The 23,987-nt window shown below is 30.5% G+C and overlaps 1 protein-coding gene across 6 annotated transcripts in view; it reads left to right on the forward strand.

Annotated features, from left to right (window-relative positions):
• LOC100644979 overlaps positions 1-23,987 on the forward strand; it is a 95,547-nt gene that overhangs the window by 4,733 nt on the left and 66,827 nt on the right. For 5 of the 6 annotated variants that reach the window (XM_048407178.1, XM_048407181.1, XM_020866573.2 and 2 more), the window contains exons 1-7: positions 12,819-13,033; positions 15,321-15,560; positions 16,790-16,914; positions 19,032-19,674; positions 20,437-21,238; positions 21,395-21,472; positions 23,091-23,293. In XM_048407178.1, the coding sequence (XP_048263135.1) occupies positions 12,834-13,033; positions 15,321-15,560; positions 16,790-16,914; positions 19,032-19,674; positions 20,437-21,238; positions 21,395-21,472; positions 23,091-23,293 (2,291 nt within the window). In that variant the 5' untranslated portion in view covers positions 12,819-12,833. Of the gene's footprint in view, positions 1-12,818; positions 13,034-15,320; positions 15,561-16,789; positions 16,915-19,031; positions 19,675-20,436; positions 21,239-21,394; positions 21,473-23,090; positions 23,294-23,987 lie in introns of those variants that run through there. The other variant, XM_048407180.1, reaches the window with a different exon arrangement.

The raw sequence follows: 23,987 nt of genomic DNA on the forward strand, positions 1-23,987 counted from the left end.
ACAGAGTTCATAAAATATCAATACATTTTTAAACAGAAATTGAAAATTCGATTAAAAGAGAAATGAAGTTTTCCTACATTTGGATATTTAATATAAATTATTTCAAGTATGCCTGATTGTTTAAGGATCGTTATTAAATAGAAAGATTACGCAACAGAATATTATGAATTTTAGTTTAACTTAGCATAATTGAAAAAGTTATACACATGAAAAATTAATTTTTTTAATCTATCCGAGTATTTTTGTAACGCGAAAATTAACTATCATTTCAGTTATAATTTATTACACATTATTATATATTATATATTCTAATAATAAATTACAATTACGAAGAAACTGATTACATTTCTGTCACCTGTAATAAATAATCTCTAAACATAATACGAAGCAACTGAATAAATATCTTAATTTGCGCAGATAAATTAATGAACATGAAAATACTATAGTGTCCAAATATTAAAGCTTTATTTATTATTAAAGCTTTATTTTTGTTAACTTCTTTTATAACTATACATCGTATTTATATAGAGAATATTCTATTAACGAAACATCGTATTTATATAGAGAATATTCTATTATATAAAAATTGAATTCGAACTATAGTAAGATGAAATTGCAACGATAACTTGGAAATGTCCTAGGTTCACTCTATTTATAATAAATTTGATCATTGGATTTTGCAATACTTTTACTTAGATTTTGTCGTGTTGTATATATTTTCTACCGTATATCTATATAAGAAGTGAACATTTTAGACCTGAAGATACACATAACGGAGGAACTGCATTTACTAAAGTTGACGTAACAGGTTATCTTCGTATACTAGAACGGATAACCGGATACTCGTTTCCTCCTGAAGGTACGCCATTTATGGGAAATCGCGACAGGGCCACTCTTCCTGGTGGTATCTGTAAACGGTATTATCGCGATTAGAGGTGTACTTGTGCAATAGAACGCTATCTAAATGAGAATCATTGGTATTAGTATCTTTGTGTGTTTGCATATTAATAAACTTGAATGAATGTAGCAACTCGTGCTTCAAATCGGCTGACCTACCAGTTGAAATATCGCTAATAAGAACCTTTACCATCACATTAACAGGGTTTTGTTTCTTCACAGCGAAGCTACTTAGAAGTGTATTTTATGATTATTACCCTCGCTAAAAGCAATAAATATATTTCCTGAACACGTTAGCTTACTCCCGTTACTACCATTCGTATATCTTCGCAGAGCAAATGTCACTACCACTAACAAGAAATTATAGTAACACACTAAAGTGTATTACCCTTTCCACACAAAATATTTGATTTGTTTCCTTCGTATTTCAATAGAATATTTATATCCATAAATTATAAATCATATGTATATTTCTGAATATATCACACATTTTTTGTGCGTTGTTGTACCACGCTTCAACGAATATTCTTATCAGTGAATTTTTCACCAAGAGTAATAATAATTTAAAATATTGTTGTATTCCTTTTGATGCGTACTGTAAATTCTTAAAATGTTAGTTCCTTTTTCTGCAATACCTTATACAGAATGTATAAAATGCTCAATCGTAAATAGAACTAATTATTATGAAAATTTTATTTCCATTTTTTGCGTTCATAATACAAAATTTAAAAATTTATTTCGTATACTCTGAAGCACTACAAATATAGAACACCATTCAGACTTTTATTTCGTGTAATAATTATAAATTTAATGAAATTGCATTTGGTACAAGGAATTTTCTCACTTATATGTTCGCCACTGTATATGAAATAAAAATTTGATGAAACCTGCGCTAGTTCTAATCATTATTCCAAAACACGATCCCGTTATGTAATTATTCAACGTAACTTACTGTAATTAATTTAAAAATCAGAGGGACCGAAGCTCTTTGATATAAATTATCGAGACACAAATACGAGTGAATACAATTACGTGATCTCGATCACAGATTAGCACCTGACGCAGTTACACATGTTAAGAAAGTTATTCTTTTAATTGTCGTGATTAATGTGGCTGCCGTTACAATGTTCATATATATATAGGTATAAGGTAGAATTGATATATTACTGAGAACTATTGCAACGATGCAAAGCTATGTCATTGAAGATATAAATCTGCACGTATCTGACAGCATATGTGCGTTAATTCTTTGCGTGAAATCACGCAATATTTTACTTGAAATCTCATACGAACAACTCAGAAGTAGGATCACAATAGTTATTACTATATTGTGCGGATAAATCTATCATATCGTAGGGGGAAAAAAACAAAGGAGCATCTTAAAAACTATCGATTGAGTCTATCGATTGCATCTAGAACAATCTTCTATTATAGGAGGACATGTGGAGGACGAGCACGAACTCACGTTGTCATTTTCAACAACAATGCAGTGTACGTGACTGACGAAAAGAGAAGGGGAAGATAATCGAATAATAGAGAAAAAGTTTGACTTCGATTTATAAAAGATTTTATAACAAAAGTTAACACTAAACCTACCCACATTTCTTCTGTGTATATCTATTTCTACCGTGCTCAGTCCTTAAAAAGGATTATTGTTTTCATAATTAAACGTAGATAGTTAATTTGTTGCTGAATGAATTAGTATATGAACATCATCCATAAATAAAAGATACCAATTTGTTTGTATATAGTTTCAATTATAAACTGAAAAAGAGGATAAAAAATGAATGGTAGTTATATAGTTTCTTTCGTTCATATACATCATATATACACGTACATACACATTTCCCTAGATATATAAATAATACAAAGCTTATTCGGCTTTACTGCATTTTTTACAAATTATTTTATTCTCGAATGTACATTTGCTGTACACATATTTTTTCCATCCCAAACAGATTATAGAATTAACAAGTTGTGAATCTAAACTTGTATTTGTTTATGTTTTTGGCACATTTCCTTTTCCCAAGTTCTCTAACTGACTAGAATAAAAATTTCTGCCTTGACATTTTTTATCCAGTTTTCTTTATATAAAACCCAGGCATCTATTCCAGCTAGGTGCAGAATATTGAAAAACACCTGAAGGAACCACCTACAAGATTTCGAATTGACACTGCATCTCATTGCCATTTGATCATTTGTTTTGAGTTGGCCATGCCACATTGAGATAGCCTTTCTTTTATACTGATTGTTTAGAAGACCAAATAACATATTATCTCGAGCAGTCAAATAGACCGGTGGGGCTAGGTAGGAGAGGTTACATATATTTCTTGAAAAAGAAAAAAATTAAACGAGAAATAAATACTGAAAACTACATTGTATGCATATTTAAAAAAAAGCTGTATAGTTTGATGTGATAATGTTTAAATATGTGAAAGCTGTACAAAAGCTTGAAAACGGTCAAATTGGCCGATAGTGGTAGGTTTAATGTTAATACAAATAAAACCTTAATAAAACAAATTTTATTAATACATACAATAATGTATCAATATAATAAAACAAATTTCATTAATATAATACAATAAAAGACAATGTAATATCATATAAATCAAAAAATAACATTAAAAATTATCTTTGAAAATGATTTAATAGCAAATTTGGAATATTAAATATTTTGAGCTCCGTACGGCCATATAACACTCTATTCATGGCCATAGTTCGTGCTCTATAGTGAAACCACAAACTATGCGATGGTTCTGCATGAGGTATCGATTGTAGAAAAATTATCGGTGATGTGATTCATTATGAACGCAACGAGGAAAAAAAGCTGCGCAAATGTAATGAATCACGAAACTTGAATTCAGTTCAAAGTACAGAATGAAGAAGATAAAACACTTAGTAGTTTGCCTTTCGCATAATAATTGTCACCAATAATGCACGATTAATATCAAAGTGCTGTGGGCAGCACAAAACACTTAGTAGTTTGCCTTTCGCATAATAATTGTCACCAATAATGCACGATTAATATCAAAGTGCTGTGGGCAGAATACTTTCACCAATCAATGTTCTAACGGGATACGAAATTTCCATCAATTTCATATCATTATTAAAAAGAATTTATTAGAAAGCATTAAGACGTTTCATAAATCAAGTAATCTAAAAAACTATCTGTTGTTTCTGAATTACGTTTATCGTCCCCCATTTTCTATAACTGTTTGTCATTTTTATACCAAGTTTTTCATCCCTCTTTTGTAAAATCCCGTTTTTAAATCAACTTTCAGAAAAACCGCATGATTTATACGACCGTGTTTAGTTTAAACATCCTATCTAGCGGTTTTTCATTTTTCATTGAAGTGCGTCGAGATATTTGAAATTCTTCGTGCTTCTTACCTTTTAACACAGAAACTGTTAAATATACTATACATAATTAATTTAGAATTGAAGCAATATGACAAAAATAAATAAGTATATATATGCGATTACGTTTCTATCTCAATAATAATTATTACCAAACAAAGATGGCAGAAAAAGTAACAAAATTTCAGGTTTCTTAAATTTTAAAATAGTTGATTAAAAAAGGGAATAATTTTACGTGACAAAACAAAATCGGAAATATGGAATGAAACTTTTGGCAAAAGCTTCATTTTGGACAAAATAAGGCTTGAACACGTAATTAAAAATTAGCCCGGTAATCGAGAAATTTTCAAATTCGATTTTTTTTTAAACCAAGCATTATGTGAAAAAAGGTTATCCTAAGTTTTCGATTTACTTTTTTTTTACATAGAATTATTCTTTCGTCCATTGTAGTATAATTATTGAGAAACTTAGAAACTTTATATAACATTATTATGATAGCATGAACGTTATAAAACTTTATTGCAGTCCGTTATTTGATAACGAATCAATACCATCTAAAAACACAAAACAAGATTAAAATAACATTTAGAAAGCACAAAACGAAAAGATAAAATAAAATTGACAAAAGAATCACAGACGCGTATTCTTTAATCAAAGCATTTTCAGACCACAAGGGAGAAATACGTTTTGTTGATTTTCTGACTATTATGTCCCTTGATAGTTAAAACGAAGTATTTGAACATCGAATATATAGCTGAAGAAGGAACTAATCTGGAAAATTCGAAAATATAATCTTTTAAAATTAAGCGATAAATCCGCGATGTTTATTAGGACACGAGCAATATTCGTTTAATTGCTACATGAGCTCTTTTTAAGATTAATTATAGTTCTCGCAAATAATATTATTGATATATTTTAAGCGTGTAAGGGGTTGACAAAAACACATTTTTAATTCGAAAATTAAATGTAGACGATTTTGATGTAGAATTGGTTTGCAATAAATTGAATTTTAAAATTGCTCTGTTATAAAGGACGAGAAGTGTAACTTATCACGTGTTTCACCTGTGTCCTTCGATTTAAAAAAATCGACAAGTATTCCACGTGCAGAAAAAGCTAGCCGAACAAGTCAAATAGAACCCGCAATCGTTAACATCGATAGACAGAGCCCTACTGTCATCATCGTCTAATGTACTTACGTGGAGTCACGCCCCCGCTAGTATGAGGCAAAAGCGAACCGAGGGTAACCGAAGTAAAACGAAGCGTACCGAAGAAACCGCGATCTCTGTACGCTCGCGAGGAGCTGAAGTTCGCGGTGTTCCCTCGATCGAATCGCGCGGCAAAAGCCGCAATCCCGCCGCGTGCGGATAGCTGAACACAACCGATACGACACGCCGATACTTTTGCCCGTGTGTATGTATATCGGCGCACACACTCGCCTACATCGTGTCGCTTGCACGCCGCGTCAGCGATAAGGAGCGCCGATTGGTCGCTTCACCGGTTGCTTCTTCGCTTGGTTCACCAAGACCTAAAGCGGCTGCGCGGTCCAGGTAAGTAAGCACTACGTACCTGGCTGTGCAATGTTTCCCAGTTTACTGTCACTGGCTCTTATGTGCTACACCGGCTCTCGAGTTTTTCGGCAACTTATAGATCTGATGTGAAGCTAACAACTGCCGCAGCGTAATCCTCGATCTTCGAAACCGAAACGGAAGTAGACGGACGGCCACTAGCGGCCGCGCGACCAATGCCACACGCTTCTCTCTGGATACACCAGTGCGCCCTTAATATCGGCTCAGTAATGGTGGCGGAAAGTGACACCAGCTTGCACCGCGGTTGGCTCGTTTTATTGTGCGAACGAACATCGGTGAGTCGACGCCGATCCCCAGTCTAGCGGCTGTGTTTCGCTCGACCGGATGCGGTCAACGTAGTCTTCGTGTCTTCGACCGATTGAATCTCGCTCTCTCGGAACTAGAGGGACGCGTAGGTGTATCGAGCAGTCTCGGTTCTTTCGCGTGTTTTTGGCACGACGGAGATCGGTGAAAGCCAATCTTACTGGGGGAAAGAACTCGATTCGTCAACCGTTTACACATCGTCGATCACCTTTGTTTTAATGCAATTGCCGTTTATTTGCACGATTTTGTATAGAGTCTATGTAGTTTTGCTGGAAAACTGGTCAAGCTGTGCAGTGTCGTGACCATTTCCATGTCGCTGATTTCAAAGGAGGAATAATACGCTTGTCGGATTAGTAAGTTGATAATGTGACGCATAATATGACGAGTTACGTTTAGTGGAAGTTACAGCTGTTTTAAAGTTCCGTTTGAATGAATGGATGTTGTTTGATTAAATCTCGAATGTTCTTCGATTATGAAAGACTAATATATCAAAATGATGAATCTGTGATAATCCTAGCATTTATGAATACTTCTTTGGTACTAGTATTTACTCTTTAATAAAAGATAAGTTAAAATGTTGTTCTATGTAAGAATTAACTTTACTTAAAAATATATATTGATGAAATTTAGATTTGTTTGGCGATAAATGAAATCCAATTATCCGCCATTTATTACTTTCATTTTTGACAGAATTAATTGCGATACGCTTTAATTTACTCGAAAAGAATATTCTACTAATGGAATAGTCAAGTACGAAATCGGTACATTCTGGTCACGTTATAGTATCACACTAATTACTTCTTGAGCAGGAGGATAGTAACCGCAACTTTATCTTGGAGCAATCTATCCTCGAAGATGAAGCTGTTCAACCAGCTTCATCGTACACTCTGTTTCCAGGTTGTTCTCCGTGAAAGACGTTAATTCTTAGTTAGGATTCCACCTCATCGAAACTCTCCAATTTTGTATGCAAATTGACCATTCAAAGTAGCTTTCATACTGCAATTGTAATCACGTATATTTCTTGAAAATTGTTAGTTCTTTTATGAAGCTCAATTCTTTCTTTCAGATTTCTTTTTTATTTCCATAATCGTATTCTATTTTATTATATACTATATCTTTTAAAAGAATATAGCTTTAGTAATAAATGAAATAAATTTTACAAAATGAGTATTCAAAATAAAATGATCATTTAAATGAATTTTGTTAAGACAACAAGATTGTCTATAAATCGTATTCTAATATTTCTATTTTATATAAATAAAAGGACATAGTTTTGCAATTAGTAACAAATAAAATAAATGCTGCAAAAGGCATGTTTATAAAAGAAAGTTTCGTTTGAATGAATATTATTGAAATAATAAGATTATTTACAAATCATGTTCCGATATCTCCGATTGTTTAGGGAAAATTTATATACAATATATAACGTAAGTTTAATAATAAATGAAATAAATTTAACAAGAGGAATACTTACAATGAAAAACTCCGTTTGGATGATTATTGTCAAAGTGATAAATTATTAATACTACATATATTTAGTTTAATAATTTATGTGATTTTAGACAAGGCATTTATCAAGACCATTGAAGATAAAATTTTTAAATTAATACATAAATCTGCACAGCTTTTAGTGCCCTTAAGGCGGATGCGTGGGATTGGCGCGCAACGATTCTTTATGGGTTTGCTTCTACTACTACTTTAGTCTTTTGCCGATCGGATGTAACAACTGTGTCCACTCTTCTATTTTACGCGTTAACTGGTTTCAACAAATGCTGATTTAAACATAACCTAAATCATTCAAAACTTTATAGTAATTCTCAGTTATAAATTTGATTTTATAAATGTATTGAAATAAGTGTGTGATTTCAATGAAATTAAATTAATTAAAGAAGTACATTGACTGGCTATTTAGTTCAGTTAAATTGGAAGAAAATATATTGAAATGTATTAAAAATTTAGTTAAATTGGAAAAGGTATATTTACGTATACAGGGTGGTTGGTAACTGATGGTACAAGCGGAAAGGGGTGATTCTACGCGAAAAAAGAAGTCGAAAATATAGAATAAAAATTTTTCGTTCGAGGCTTTGTTTTCGAGAAAATCGGCTTTGAATTTTCGCTCGGTACGCGTGCACTTTATCACGTCTCGTTCTAACATTACTAAAGCTGGTTTGGTCGTGCTAGAACAATAGCTTGTCCACCACGCTCTCCTGACTTAACTCCGCTTGATTTTTATTTATGGAGCCATATTAAATCAATTGTCTATTCTGAAGAAATCGCAAGTTGCGAGCAATTGAAAGAAAAGATTATTAAAGCCTTTCATACTTTAAAACAATCGAATACGTTAGAAAGTGTTCATAGAAATTTAATTAAAAGAGCAGAAGTATGTGTTCTGCAGAATGGGCAACATTTTCAGCAATTTTTGTAATAATAAACTTTATGATTACTTCATATTATTTCATTATGTATTCCTAATTTTCCGTTACGGCAAAAACAAATTTAAACTGCGATAATATTCATCGAGACAACGATCTACAGTGAGATCCGTTATAACGAGACGCGATAAAGTAAACGCGTACCGAGCAAAAATTCAAAGTCGATTTTCTCGAAAATAAAGCCTCAAACGAAAAATTTTTATTCTATATTTTCGACTTCTTTTTTCGCGTAGAATCACCCCCTTTCCGCTTGTACCACCAGTTACCAACCACCCTGTATATTGAAATTGGAAATATGTTTATTTATAGATACATCTATTTAATATAAGTAATTTGTAAGTAACTACTTTTAGATAATTACTTTTATAAATAATTTTTAATAAATCTATTCTTTTGCAGTTTTTAACTCCATACTATTCAGGGCATAAACATTATTGTATGAATGAACTTAATTTTCAAAGTTAATATTATTCGTTAAGTACTAGGACCATTTATAAATTATTTTAGACACATTTTTGCAGATATGTAATCAAATGTAACGACTATATAAAAATATCTATTTGCAATCATTTGATGTATATATGTAAATATGTTATAAGTGAATTTTTTGCCAGATATTCCGTTAAATATTATATCTAATGAATTTGATAAAATATGAAAATATTTGCTATTTAAACGCTGCAAATGTAAAGATTGTTCGATTCACTGCTTCGCTTGTGTTAAATGTAGCGAAAATTATGTCAGGATTATATAAGGCAATAAATTAACGCATTCTAGAAATTTGCTTACTGTATTCTAATCATATAAGAGTAAATGTTTGCATCGGAAATGCTGTCCTTCATGGATAGAGGTTAAAGGTATGTAGGCTAACGGTACATGTATATATACGTATATATATAGAAATAAAAAAAATAACGAAAAGAACTAGGAGGAAGCTACGTTTACGTTATGAAGCTAATTTATGTTTAAATACTATAATTTTGTTAAATACTATTTGATAAATTATCTTAGGAATTGTGATGAATTAAAAATTTGAATTACATAGAAAATTATATAAATGTAAGATTTTCTATTTTTTAAATATTTGTGCTATTATACATTAGATGGAATTAATAACATAAACAAATTGAATTATATAAGTAATTTAATTATGTTTTCCATAATGGGGATAATAAATTGGCCAAATTTTTATTACAGGTAGTAAAAGCAATGTGGAAAAATATATTCTCATCGATTATGTTAATTACTAATTAATATAAATTGTTAATATTGTTGACTTATATTTTCTATTGCTATTAAGCAGGTTTAAACAAGGAATAAGAATTAGGGGAAAAAGTTAAAAATAAGGAATACAGATACATTTTTGCTGGGATATATACATATTCAAAAGCTCTACTTATCAAAATAAGTATTTAATAAACCGTACATACTTTGTATTTTCGAACAAAAAGGAAAATAAAAGAATAATAAAATAGAATTTTCCATTTTCATGTACAGTAACAAGTTAATGTTTCACAATTTCCTACACATAAAATACGATGATAATTTCTGCATGAATATTTTGAGCGCATCACGTATAAATTTTACTATATATCTATTTTATAATTTACAACGCAAAGTGCAACATCCCTGTCTATGGACGTACAAACAAGCATAGATAATATTTATAGACCAAAATATTAATTAAATACAAACATAAAAAATACTGCATTTTAGATAGAGTCAAAAAATTTTAAATCTTTTAAATGAATACTATATTTAATAATATGAATAATGTAATACTTAAATATCAGTGAATACCAGTTAATGCGAATATCTCAATTACTTATTTTAGTATTTTGTACATGGAAACACTTACCATAGAAAACTTTTATATCATAAAGTTATATAAAACATTTTTAAATTCCATTTGCACAGTAAAATTTGAAACGAACCCGAAAATGTATACGTGTGTATAGATATTACAAGATATTTATTCTAAACATATATTTAATAAAAGAGTTATTAAAGAGTTAAATTTTTTATTAAAATTAATTTTAAATAATATTTATATATATAAATATTATATCAATATAATTTAAGTAATTTAAAAATATAAAAATATTAAGTTGAATTGGGGGATTATATATTTAATTTTTATTTATTGAAAAAAAATAATTTTATGATATAAAATTTTAAAAATTTGAATTTAATAATTTTAAATAATTTTAATTTATTTAATTTTATAAAAAAAATATAAATAAATAAATAATTTTTTATATAGATAAAGTATATTGTATTTATACAAATATATATATTTATTTATATATAACTTATTTATTTATATTATTTATATATATTTATTTAAATATATAGCCTAAATAACCATCTGTAGCATATAATAAATGCTAAACTTAGTCCAACTGAATATGTATTGAGGTTTTCAATACAATGTATAGTTGACTGTTTAAATACTTTTGTGATCTCTGCGAAATACTGATATATTTGCACTAAATATCTTGTAATTTATATATATATATTTTTCGTGTTTTAAACGTGACCAATCTAATTATAATAGTCAAGTCTCATAACGGTGCTAATGAAACTTTTGTATAGCACACATAATATATTCATAAAAGGCATCTACAAATGTTCGAATACTTTCATGAGTTTATATACATCTAATATGTAGATGTTTATTCTTATGGTATCTTGTTCCTGTACTACACGCACAAACACAATTCCAGAAAAAAGAGAAAAAAGAGATAGGGAGAAACAGGAGGAAGATATTCGAGTACTTGATCGGGTTGTCTAAAAGTCAAAGAAAATATCGCTCACTGTTATTTGGTCGTGTCCATTGCAGCGTATACATAGTATGTTACGTTAATGTGCTTTATCACTATGCGACGAGAATGAAAACCAGATATATGCCACTTAGTGGAACACCTACGAGGTACACTAACGCAACATTGGCACCAACCAGAAAGATGTAGCAATCTTTCTTGCGTGGTGTGTCAATTCTTTTTTTACAACAAAAGAAGCTAGATACGTGCGATACGGCAACTGCGCGATCGCCCAAGAGTTACTGTCCTCGGACCAAAAGTCAGAGAAGCTGTCGTTTTATTTATCCGAATTATTCTGTTAACACATTGCAGTCTCAAGTGCTTTTTATGCTTTCTGCTTAATATTCGAGGACATGAAATATTTCGTGGATTAGATTGTGATCGATAGATTGTGTAAAATTTTTAATTAATTTGTGTGCGAAATATACTGGAACTTGTGGAAAAATTGGATAATTATATAGAAAAGGGTACGCTTCGTCGATTTTAATGACCTTGAAATATGTTGTCAAAGTCAACATTCTTAACAACTTTTTTCTATACACGTTACCGCCATTTGGCCTTAGTTTCCAAAATATTCGCAAAAAAGTAATACAATTTATGTTATGATTAGTAGTAGTCCGATTTAAACTTAATTCAATGATGAGAGAGATAACCAATTTTGTGATGTTATATAAATGAAATGCCGTTAGAAGCTAAATTGACCAACTCCGCACATTTTGTAGATTTTGTTAATTCATTATTTATGATACATGATTTAATGTATGAATCAGTCTCTCACAAAGAAGACAAATGACCTATTTCCATAATTTTATTTATAGTAAAACCTAAGAAGACCATTAAGAGACTAATACCTATAAATAATCGTAAATCTTAAGGTAAATTTAAACAAATTATATTTGATCAATTTACTATATCTTCCAATATATAGAGTTATTTAATAATCTTTCTATAAATTGCAATGTCTTAGTACTTTATTCTATATTATTCTATATATAGTAGGTGTTATTTTTTTGACATTCAAAATGTTATTACGTTAAAGTACATTGAAAATTATAGTATACTATGAAAAATACCCAATTTATTATATGTTCATAATAATTAGATTTCGATTCGTTTTCATATTTAATATATTAATATTATATTATGTGATATTTTTATATTTAACATGTATAATATTATACGTACACATTAATAACTAATTAAAAAATAAGAAACAATGAAATAATTTACAATTTCAAAATGTTTTTAATATTTAGAAAAATCATGCATTTGAGGAACGCATTTCTGAACATTTCTGAAGAGAATATAAGTGCTTAGCTCTCACAATTTCTTATACATATAGCAACTCCATTTCAACATGTTTTCAATTAACAATAAACATAAACGCGTTATAATTAAACGTTATGTAATAAGTGCGACAATTAAATAAGATACCAATGCAATTTTTCGATATATTCAACACGTGCTGTACTTTACACACTTCTCCTTCGCCTAATGTCAAAAGCGAAGATCGTTTTCTGGTGTCAACTGAGATACCAAACGTGGTGACGCGCGTTTCGGCGAGATGTACAGTGAGCCGTAGAACAGTCGTTGATTTCCACAGGAATACATCACGTGCGTCTGTTGCGTTCATTGCGTGAGTACTGTAACATTAACGGGCCACAATCGTGATACTGTTGTGTGTGCATGTCACTAGTCACAACTTGTTCGTTTTCATCGATCAATAAAACTAATCGACCAGTTAATAGTGCATAATAAACGTTAAAGTCTCGCTAAATAGTAGATTATGCATTTTTATAAACTTTCAAGTTAAAGGGATGAAATCTAAACAGAGATTTGTTTCATTTGCTCTAAATATTATTGAGTTTTATTAATATTATTGAGTATATTTTATGTACTTTTGTCTCCTATGTGAATTCTGTATTTACATTAATTTATGTACTTTATTATTATTTATTTTATATACTTTTATTATGTTTCATTATGTTATTTTATGTACTTTTGTCTCCTATGTGAATTCTCTATTTACATTTCTGCATCTTTGAACTTTTGAAGATTCGTAGTTTATTAATTTTTCCTAGCATATTCGACGAATAATAAATAATAGCTCTGGCAAAATACCTTTTTTCTTTATTTTATATTCGCATCAGTTGCAATATGATTAATTTAGAAGATCATTTTCCTAAAAATCAAGTAGCATGCTTTAGAAATGTTGTGAAATTTGTATGTAAGGTCGAAAAGGTTCAAAACCTCGTTCGATTAATTGTCGTTGTGTAATAACAAGAAATTGATACAATAATCTTCGAGTTAATGTAACGATTAGGCAGCGAGTTTTTATTTAAAAATACAAAAATACACAGAATGCAAAACTTGGCACCTATCATAATATTTACTATGTAAAACAAATTTCTGATTAAGTTCTATTTCTTTATTTGCTTTTTTAAAAATATAAATTTACTCAAATATCCAAAGGACCCGGTACGATTATTTTGATTTTTTGATAAACTGAAGAACTGAAACTAATGACATTCTTACCCCATAACATAAAACTGAAGATAACTTTAACTTTTTATGGTCCAAGCAGTATTTGACATTTAATTCCGGGTGATTTATAAGCAATAATCAATCTATTTAAAAAAAAATGTTTAGAATTTAAATGTGCTTTGTTCTTTTGTGTTTGTCTACGTTAATATTTTTGCCATAAATGAAGGTATAGCACAAAAAAGTATGTTTTATGTATGTATTAATACTGAAAAAAAATGTCGAGTTGAGCATAGTTAACTGGAAAAAGCTAATGTTAATATCTGATAAACTATTAATGTCATTAGTTCCAATTTTCCAACCTTTTGTCACAAAATCAGGTGTAGTACCTTATAAATCAGGGTTTGGGAAGCTGTAATCACCATTTCGAATAGAATATTTACGAGTAAACTGCGGATGCTTACGCATATTTATATTTTTATGTATAAAGTTATAGAATCAAAATCAAAATAGATCGCTTCACCCACAAAATATTTTTATATATCATGCGTAGTTTGTATGTTTTTGCATATCTAGATTTCCTAATTCATTGATATTCAAGCAAATCTATCCCATCCTAAAATCATAACTTATTTTATCTTTGAACTAGTCCTCAAAAAGACAGGTTCCAAATTTTTTGTTTTGCAACTTATTCGTTTCGATTATAATCACTTATGTTTAGTATTTAGAAGCTGATAATTGTAATCTTGAAAAGAAACTAAATCGAATAACGAACATGTACTAGAATACATTTAGTGAAATGTAACAAGATATTTTTCTACTTGATTTTAGTCAATGGAACGTATTGATAATGCTTAATCACTTTATCTAAAAGTGTCTTATATATATACATACTATACTATTGCAACAATAATCTGCATATGTATGGTTTTCGTGGATTCAAATAAGCATATTTGGAGAGTGAACAAAATAAAGAATCAATTATATCTGTTTCAACCAATGTCAATTGGTCGTTTATTAATGGAGCTACCATTGTGCTATCTTAGAATAAAAATGTTATACTAATTCGAGGAACATGGTATCTACTTCTTTCTTGTATTGTTACTCATAGTAGGATCTGCAATAGTATTCAAGAGTTTCTGAAAAATTTTTTCGTTTCATATCCCAAAGATGATATTCTTAAGAATTTCAATTAATATTATATAACTATATTGCACTGTTTATTGATCATACTATCTTTACTTACTACTATTACTTACCATGTGTTCTTATAGTCAATATCATTTAAAATTCTTAGATATCATCTTTGGAAAAGGAAGTGAAAAATCTATCTGACTGGAAACTTTTGCACACCACTGTGATTAATGCAAGTACGATGTTATCGTAAGCCGACAGTAAGGTGCGATCGGGAGGGTAATGCAAAGGAACTGTACGTTTTACAGAAGACTGAAGGCTGATCTGCAATACCTTCGAAGGAGGGGACTACTGAAGGCGTCGGGTGAACTATCGTACCAAGGACGTAAATGCACCAGATGCGGTGCACCGTTTGGTAGATTTTACAACACCGGTGCTCTGTGCACACGCTGCAGGCACAGAGTTTGCAGACAGTGCCGTATCGAGGTCAGGAGCCCTGCCGATAACAAAGACGTCGAATGGATCTGTAACATTTGCTATAAGATCGCGTGAGTAATTCTTCCATTGTTACATCGTTTCCTTTTTGCATAGCTTACGTTGTTCGCAACTCTACTAAGATTCTTTCCGACATTTCCTTGATTCTTTGTGCTTTTCTGTTTTATAAGATTGCTTATCTTCATTTTTTATAAAATGAGTAACATAATTTAAAATCGTTTGAAAGTAATGCAGTTTTAATGTATATTAAAAGTAAGGTTTAAAATACTCTACATTATAATGCAATATCTTTTTGTGTACAGTAAATTTGCTAGGATTTAATACCGTCAAAAATATTATATTAAATGTAGATTTTGTCAAAAATTATATTAATCTCTTAAGACATCATAAAAATAAATTTTCATGGATTCTGTTGATCGCTGTAAATGTTACATTTACAAAATGTAAAATAGAATGCAAAATTCTAATGTATTAAATATAGATTTATAAAAATAAAGTTAACAAACTCCTTTAATACTTTCCAAGTAAGCGACAGGCTTCAATTAAACATTTGGCTTTGTAGTTGATCGTATGATTATTAAAAGTACTAGTTATTATGGTCATTTTGTAAATTTTTATATTTATTGATTACCTGTGAAGTATGAAAGACATTAGATCATTTTGTAAGTAATGTCGTATTATATACATTATATGTGTAACTTTAAATCTTTGAAAAATAGAGTTTATCGTATGTATTAATGGATAATCATTACCAATTGTTTTCTGAATATATGCATCAACTTTTTGGCAATTTAAGCACCCTGAAAAATTGTTAAACTTTTGACAATTGACAGGTTACTCTCATTTGATTCTGTTGAATTTTTTATTTCTTGGAAAAGCTCTTGCAGAGCGCGAAGTAAATAAAAATTTAAAGATTAGAGAGATTAACATACTTATTTCAAATTATACTCTTTTATATTATTTAATATTTCTGCTTTTCATCTGAACATCGCCATTTTTTCAGCATTTTCATCACGATTCATTAGTACTGATTATTTCTATATATATACATATTTGTAATTTTTCTAATTACTGATTGTGTTGATTTCCTTACATACGACCTAATTTTGGATTCAAAATTGAAGACAAGTAAGAAACGACGTTCCTTATGGAATGGCTTGATATAGTAATTGAAAACTATTTCCTCTTGTTAGTGTTGCTGTCTTTTTCCCGCTAAAAAATTAGGTATTTTTGCTTCTACCTTTCTTGTGCAAAAATTGAACTTGTGCTTTTGTTTCTATAGGGAATTACACGTTGTTACTGAGAAATGGACTTATGTAAATTCAGTATGTAAATCTGTAAATGGAAAAGCAGCGTCGCCTGTGGAATTATTGAAAAGCAGCATCCGACGAGCTTGGACAATCAACGGTTTGTTGAATATTATTTTTTTATTGTATATATATCATATTTATAGTTCTAACGGCAATTCGACATTTTATTGTGATGTTAGAATCATAGTAATATTATTGTATAAATTCATATGGATTAAATACATACAGATTTGAACGTAATAGCATATTCCATATAAATAATTAACATATCGATATGAAATATCAAATACAGTATATCTTCTATATACTATATACTATATATTATATAGTGTATAATATATATAATATACTACAGTATATATAGTATTATCTTCTTACTTTCACATTAAATGCCATAAATAAGTAAATAATAGTTGTGTAACAGCAGTTACATATGGATTTGTATACATACATATAGCAGCAACTCGTTTCATTGAATTAATGCAATGTCTTATAAATTTATTTTTTTCAAAAAGAGAGCTTGAATTTCATCTAAGAAATAAAAAGGGGAAAGAATGTCGTTTTTGGAAAACATAAGTCAAACATGAAAAATAAAATCATATATATTTGAAAACGCTATTTTAGAAGCATGTGGGAAATATATTCACTGGATATAACTCAACGTGTATAATACGAAATACATATTGCGTGTATAATACGTATTATTAAATTTATTATTCAAAAAGGAGCTTCTGATTGTTTTCCAATTTTTGACAGAAATCCGTAATAAAAATAATTAAGCGTTCACAAAGAATTAATTGAAACCGAAACATTAGGTCGTCCGAAAAGTTTCTTTTATTCTATGAGTAAATAATGGGTGCACAACATTTTTCGTTTTATATTATTTTATCGAATTAAGTATAATGCATTTTGTTCTGTTAAGATAAAAATCACAACGTTCAACAGGTTGAGTTTCGTGTTTGTATAAAGATGCATCGTTGTAAAAGACGTGTGTGTAAAAGAAAGACACTTTTCGGACAACTTAATACTTTACCATTCTATTATATTTTTTCATTAGAGCCATCCAATTTCTACTATATCTTATGCAATAGAAATATTAAATAGATATATATATATATATATATATATATATATATATATATATATAAATTTTGTCATTATCTTACAGTCAAGAAATAGTTGAAAAGATGTCAACGATTATAAATTTGTTTTCTATAAACTTTTTACTCCAATATTCCTGTTGAACAGATCCAATACTAACTACATTAGATATAGTAAAATTATTAGAAATAGCTCAAAATATATCATAATTCATACATACACACACATATATATACGTGAGACACAAAACTAATGTAACATCATTTGAAACTGAATAACTTTTCTAAAATTGGACAAAACGACTTGGATTTTTTTTCTTGAGAATTTAGAAGGATTAATTTACCACGTGATATATAAAAAAATGGAAAGAAATTGCCATTGGTTGGAATCGCGGAGAAAAAAGTAAAGGTCACTTTTTCAACTTTTTTTTATCCAAACCTGTAATGATAATTTAAGCAATTTGAAGATTTATGTTAATTATATACGTGGTGAAAATTTCATCAAAATTGGTTAACGTCGCTATGAACTATAAAATGGCGAAAATGAAAGAGTTCTTCGTTTTTCAGCCCAAAATCTACATCTTTCGATGCCTATCGCTTGTTTTTACATCAACCGATTTCAATAAAATTTTCAGCATATATATAACTGATATAAATCTATAAAATGTGTTGTTTAAATTTTTCTACATGCTCAGATAATAAAGTTGAAGAAAGCGAACGTTAATTGTTTTCTTCGCTATTTCGGTCAATTGCATTTTTCCCAAAATTTTATTTGTATGCCATTTAGTAAACTAATCTGCGTAACTTTTCAAAAAGATCTATATCGTTTGGTCCAATTTAAAAAATGTTACTCAGTTTCAAAGAGGTTGCATCAGTTCTGCTCCTCATTGTAAACTGTCGTACATTTAGCAGACCAAGTGATTACTATAAAAATTTATATAAATTTTAGTTTTAAATCAAACTTAGTTTTAAATAAATTTAGTTTTAAATAAATTTTACTTTTTATAAGTTTTAAATTAATATAAAAATTTGAATTCATTTTCAATGCAAGTACTTTTATCGATATTCTTATCAAAAGAATCCAATAAATTATTTACACGTTCTGTGTATATAGGTCCACCCACACGCTGGTCCGCAGCAAGGAAATCGCCAGAATTGCGTATATATCGAAGTTTGCCGTCTCGTCATCAAGAATATCGGGAAATCATTAACAAGAATGAAATCGTAAAGTCCATTGACAGAGAAACGTCGAATTCTGATGAAAAGGAGGCAGTTGCCAAGGATGCGAATGAACAGTTTGATGAATGTAATATTTCCACGAAAGACGATCCATGCAAAGATGCGATAACAAAAAACGAATCGATTTCTCTCGAAAAATTGACATCACGAGTCGAAACTAACGAACGAACGAATGCGAAACGAATAGAAAAGCTGTTTAATAAACAGGAAGAGGAAGTGCTATCGTTGAATGCCATAAAAACGAAGAAAAACGACCGATCCGCTGCAACCAGCAGCTGCAATAAAACAAAGATCGAAGAGCCAGACGAGACGACAGGTAGCCAAGAGCAAAATATACCAAGAATTTCATTGATAAAACCACCGAGAATATTGTCAAAGTTTATTTCACCAGAGATAAAATCTCCAATTAAACATGGAGATAGAAAATCGAATATCCCAATATTTAAAAGAAGCTGCAAGGAATTCGAGGACATTAGAAGCCCCCAAGAATCATCCAAACGTTCTCTCATTCCTCAAAGGTATTTATTCAATCATGGATTCAATCAAGGTTTCCTTTATACAGCTCGTTTTGTGTTTTATGTTTGATTTAATTTCGAAGTATGTACATTCATTCGAGGAATCGTTTCGAATAAAACAAAAATTTCGTTACACACCCATAAGAATCATCGAAATATTCCTCAAAAGTATCCTGATTTTCGGTGATTTTCAATCATGACCTGGGTATCATTTATGTGATTCGTCTGATAATTCACGTTCTATTTAGCTTCAAAGTAAAAAATTGCAAAGTTAATATTGTTAACGTTCAGAGTTCGTGCAAGTTATTGACACCTGCTTAGCTAGCATTCCATCGTTTTGGAATTATAGTGATGTCATATACTTCTTAGGGATTATTCTATTTAAAATGTTTACGTGTTTATAAACAATATATGAAAACAAATTAGGAGAACATCGGATATGAAATACTGAAACTCAATGATCGATTTAAGAAATGAACTTAGATCGGTGGAAACATGTCTTAGAAATAAAATGATAATAAAATAGCTTGAACAAAAATGTTTATATTCCAACAATTAATGCCCAATACTGAGAATGCTATTTCAAGAATTGATTTGTCAAAACAAGAAAGTGAACCGAAATAAGAAGGGCTCTATTGTATTACTTGAAAATAACACATCCATATTATAGATATCTATACATCATTGTAGATGTTACACATACAATAGATTATATTATTATATTACGTTATACATCTTATTAAACAGCATTTGAATTTCTTCCAGATACCGAGGTAGTACCGACGATTTGCGTCGAAGTCGCGAGGACATAAGCTTACCTAGCCTGATCCCCAAACTTTTATCTCCCAAAAACAAGGAAGACCGACTAAAGCGCCAAGATAGCAAGGACGATATCCGCTGCGTCTTCAAGTCTAACCGAAAAGAGTCGAAAGAAGAAACCCGAGCATCGTTCTTCAACCAATCGACAGGGAAGGAGGACTCTAAGTACGGCATTCGGCTATTCCGGCGGGACAACAGCCGCGAAGACGTGGGTAGGGAGAGCGCGAATTCAAATGCGAATAACGCGGCTGTTGCTGCAAAAGGAAAGCAAGCCGGGAAAGAGGAGAAGCAGGAGAGGACGGAGGAACGCGTGGGCGTCTCGACCACGTCGAAATCGAAGTCGACGGTACACGAACAAGGCAGGACGAGGGCACTGGACAGAGAGGGCAGCAAGGAAAGTCTCTATGGCAAGTCGTCGAGGAATGACGAGGAAGGGCCACGCGTGAACCAGCATGAGAGAGTGAAAGCCGAGGCGGCGGCCAACGAACAGACGATGCTCGACGTGGTCGTCACCGACGAGAAGCTGTTGGAAGAACAAGAAGGCGTGAAGAAAGGAGAAAAGGAGGCGAACAAAGAGGAAAACTTGATAGTCGAGGAGGCAGAAGCATTGGAGAACGATAAGAACACGGACTCTATGAAGGAGATCGCTGAAAGCCTGATCGAAAATTCCGAGGCCGATGTTACCGCGTTTGGAACGTATGACAGGAAGGATTCTGCATGTGGGAGGAAATCTGACGATTTTCAAGTGGTCAGTATCTGGTGACTATGTTATGAAGGATTTGGTAGTTTGAACATTTGATTGAATTTCAATTTGTTGTATAATTTGAAAGTTAATTAGATTTTTGATGAGGCTAATACTTTCAAGTATTAATGTAATTTTACTTTGCAACTGTATTCGATATAGGTACGTCGGAAGTTTTCAAAGGAGGAGTTTTCCAATCCTGATGATACGGATGATACTCCAAATAAACGTTGCTCCAGTGTAAGTTAACTATATTTTATGTATTTTATCATTGATTTTAATATACTCATTTTAATAGTATAGTAGTCGATGCATAAATAACGATTCTCATAATAATCGGAGCAAAACAATATACAGGGTGGTTGGTAACTGGTGGTACAAACGGATAGGGGCTGATTCTACGCGAAAAAAGAAGTGGAAAATATAGAATAAAAATTTTTCGTTTGAGGCTTTGTTTTCGAGAAAATCGACTTAGAAAGTGTTCATAGAAATTTAATTAGAAGAGCAAAAGTATGTGTTTGGCAGAATGGGCGACATTTTCAGCAATTTTTGTAATAATAAACTGTATGATTACTTCATATTATTTTATTATGTATTCCTAATTTTCCGTTACGGCAAAAACAAACTTAAACTGCGATAATCTACAGTGAGGCAATGATCTACAGTGAGATCTGTTATAACGAGACGTGATAAAGTGCACGTGTACCGAGCCAAAATTCAAAGTCGATTTTCTCGAAAACAAAGCCTCAAACGAAAAATTTTTATTCTATATTTTCGACTTCTTTTTTCGCGTAGAATCACCCCCTTTCCGCTTGTACCACCAGTTACCAACCACCCTGTATAAAGTGAGAGATAAAACTTATCTATATGTCCAACATTATTTCGTGTACAACATTTAAGGGATAAGTATAAGTATGATTTAATGGATCGCTATCTGAATCACGTGGCCTAGTTTATAATCATAGCAAAAGCAAATAGAAATTTATTTTTGTAATTGAACACACACCTGAAAAGTTTCGGAGTTGATAGTATTTAATAATATTTTAATATATAATATTTCATTATTAAATACTATAATGAAATTAATATAAATAAATACTATAATGTATTGTTATTGAATATTATACAAAACAATTTTTTCCTGTACTCTTTATTATATTATAATCTTCATTATATAATACCTATTTGTGGAATTACCATTGTCTTCCAAATTCAATGTCTACATAGCAATCAAGTTATAGTCAACGAAACGTGGCCATCATTATTTTCAAACAGAGTGGTTTTGTAAAATGCTTAAGTCACACAAATAAATAAAGCAAACAGCATTCATTTTTTTTTATAGCATTCAAATAATTTGAATTCTACAATAGTATGTCCAATGTTTTATGTACTAAAAATTGTTTCGCAAAGTTAAGGATCATTCACAAACGTTAACGTGTTTAGAAGATATAAACAAAATTTCAGATAGGACAGATGTGAAAACAAGAAAATTGTATGTAATTTCCAAATAACTCTTTCCAATTTTAACATAATTTTTCATTTTGACTTAACATTCTATGGATATAGATTCTGCTTATAAAATATATTTCTTACCAGAATTTCTTCCTCTACCATATAACATGACTGTTTTATTTGCAATTATTTAAACTACTAAAAAATACTTAAATTGTTTGAATAATAATTAAAATTTTCTATCTTTGAGGATATTAAATGCAACACTACTTAGATTACTAATACATTACTTAAATAAAAAATATTCCGGTTTGTACATAGCCATATTATTTCTTTTATAGACTTTCCTATTATTTGTTATACTACAATATAGCAGAAATACAAACACATACCGAATTCCTTACAGCACTTATCTCCAGAAGCAAGTCCACTGAGCACTAGATCGTCGAGATACAGCCCAAGGGAGAGTGAGAGCGAACCAACTCCTGCACTTCCACGGAAAACGGGTGATTCGTGCTCCGCGTCCCAAAGAATACGAGATGCGATTACAAGGACCAGGAGGGAATCAAATAGCACTAGATACGAGAGCAGCGGTAGCGAGAGTGTCAGGTGTGTGTAAATTGAATCACGTGACGCTTCAAGTCGCGAAATTTAATTTACCACTTAATTTACCATATCTAACACGCACTTCGAATAATCAATTATTTACTACCGGAATAATCGATCATTAGCAAGTAGTGGCGGAAATTTCACTCTTATACATGAATTAGAAATCGAACCAGTGAAAAGAATTTCAATAATTGCGGTGAAACGTAGCTCTACGTCTGAAGTGGCAGATTTTTAAGTTTAGGACATTTTCTTAGAATCTTTTGTCTTTGCTTTGAATACAAGAAAGCCGAACCGTATAATTTCGCTTTATAAAGTTATTGATATTTGAGAGACATGCAACTTTTCATTATTTTGTGTAAAAAGGTAAAAGCAATGTTAATACAAATTTATTGCTCTTTTCAATTCGTACTCGAGTTTCTCCAATTTTCTATTTTAACATTAAATTACTATTATTTTAATATTAAACTATTTCGATATCGTATTTAGATAGAGATAATGTTATATGTATCTACGGTTGAAAAATTAGTATATTTATTGTTAAGATTTCATTTGAAAGAAAAGTGCATCAAGAATATCTGTGAAAATCGTGTTATAAGACAGCTCATCAGACAGTGAAAAGATTACTTTTATAATTTTCATTTCCAACAAAACCTGATATTGTGCGTCGATTAATCGAATTATTTTGTAAATCATA

Source organism: Bombus terrestris, chromosome 7 (assembly GCF_910591885.1).
Source record: "Bombus terrestris chromosome 7, iyBomTerr1.2, whole genome shotgun sequence".
Taxonomy (NCBI): Eukaryota; Metazoa; Arthropoda; class Insecta; order Hymenoptera; family Apidae; genus Bombus; species Bombus terrestris.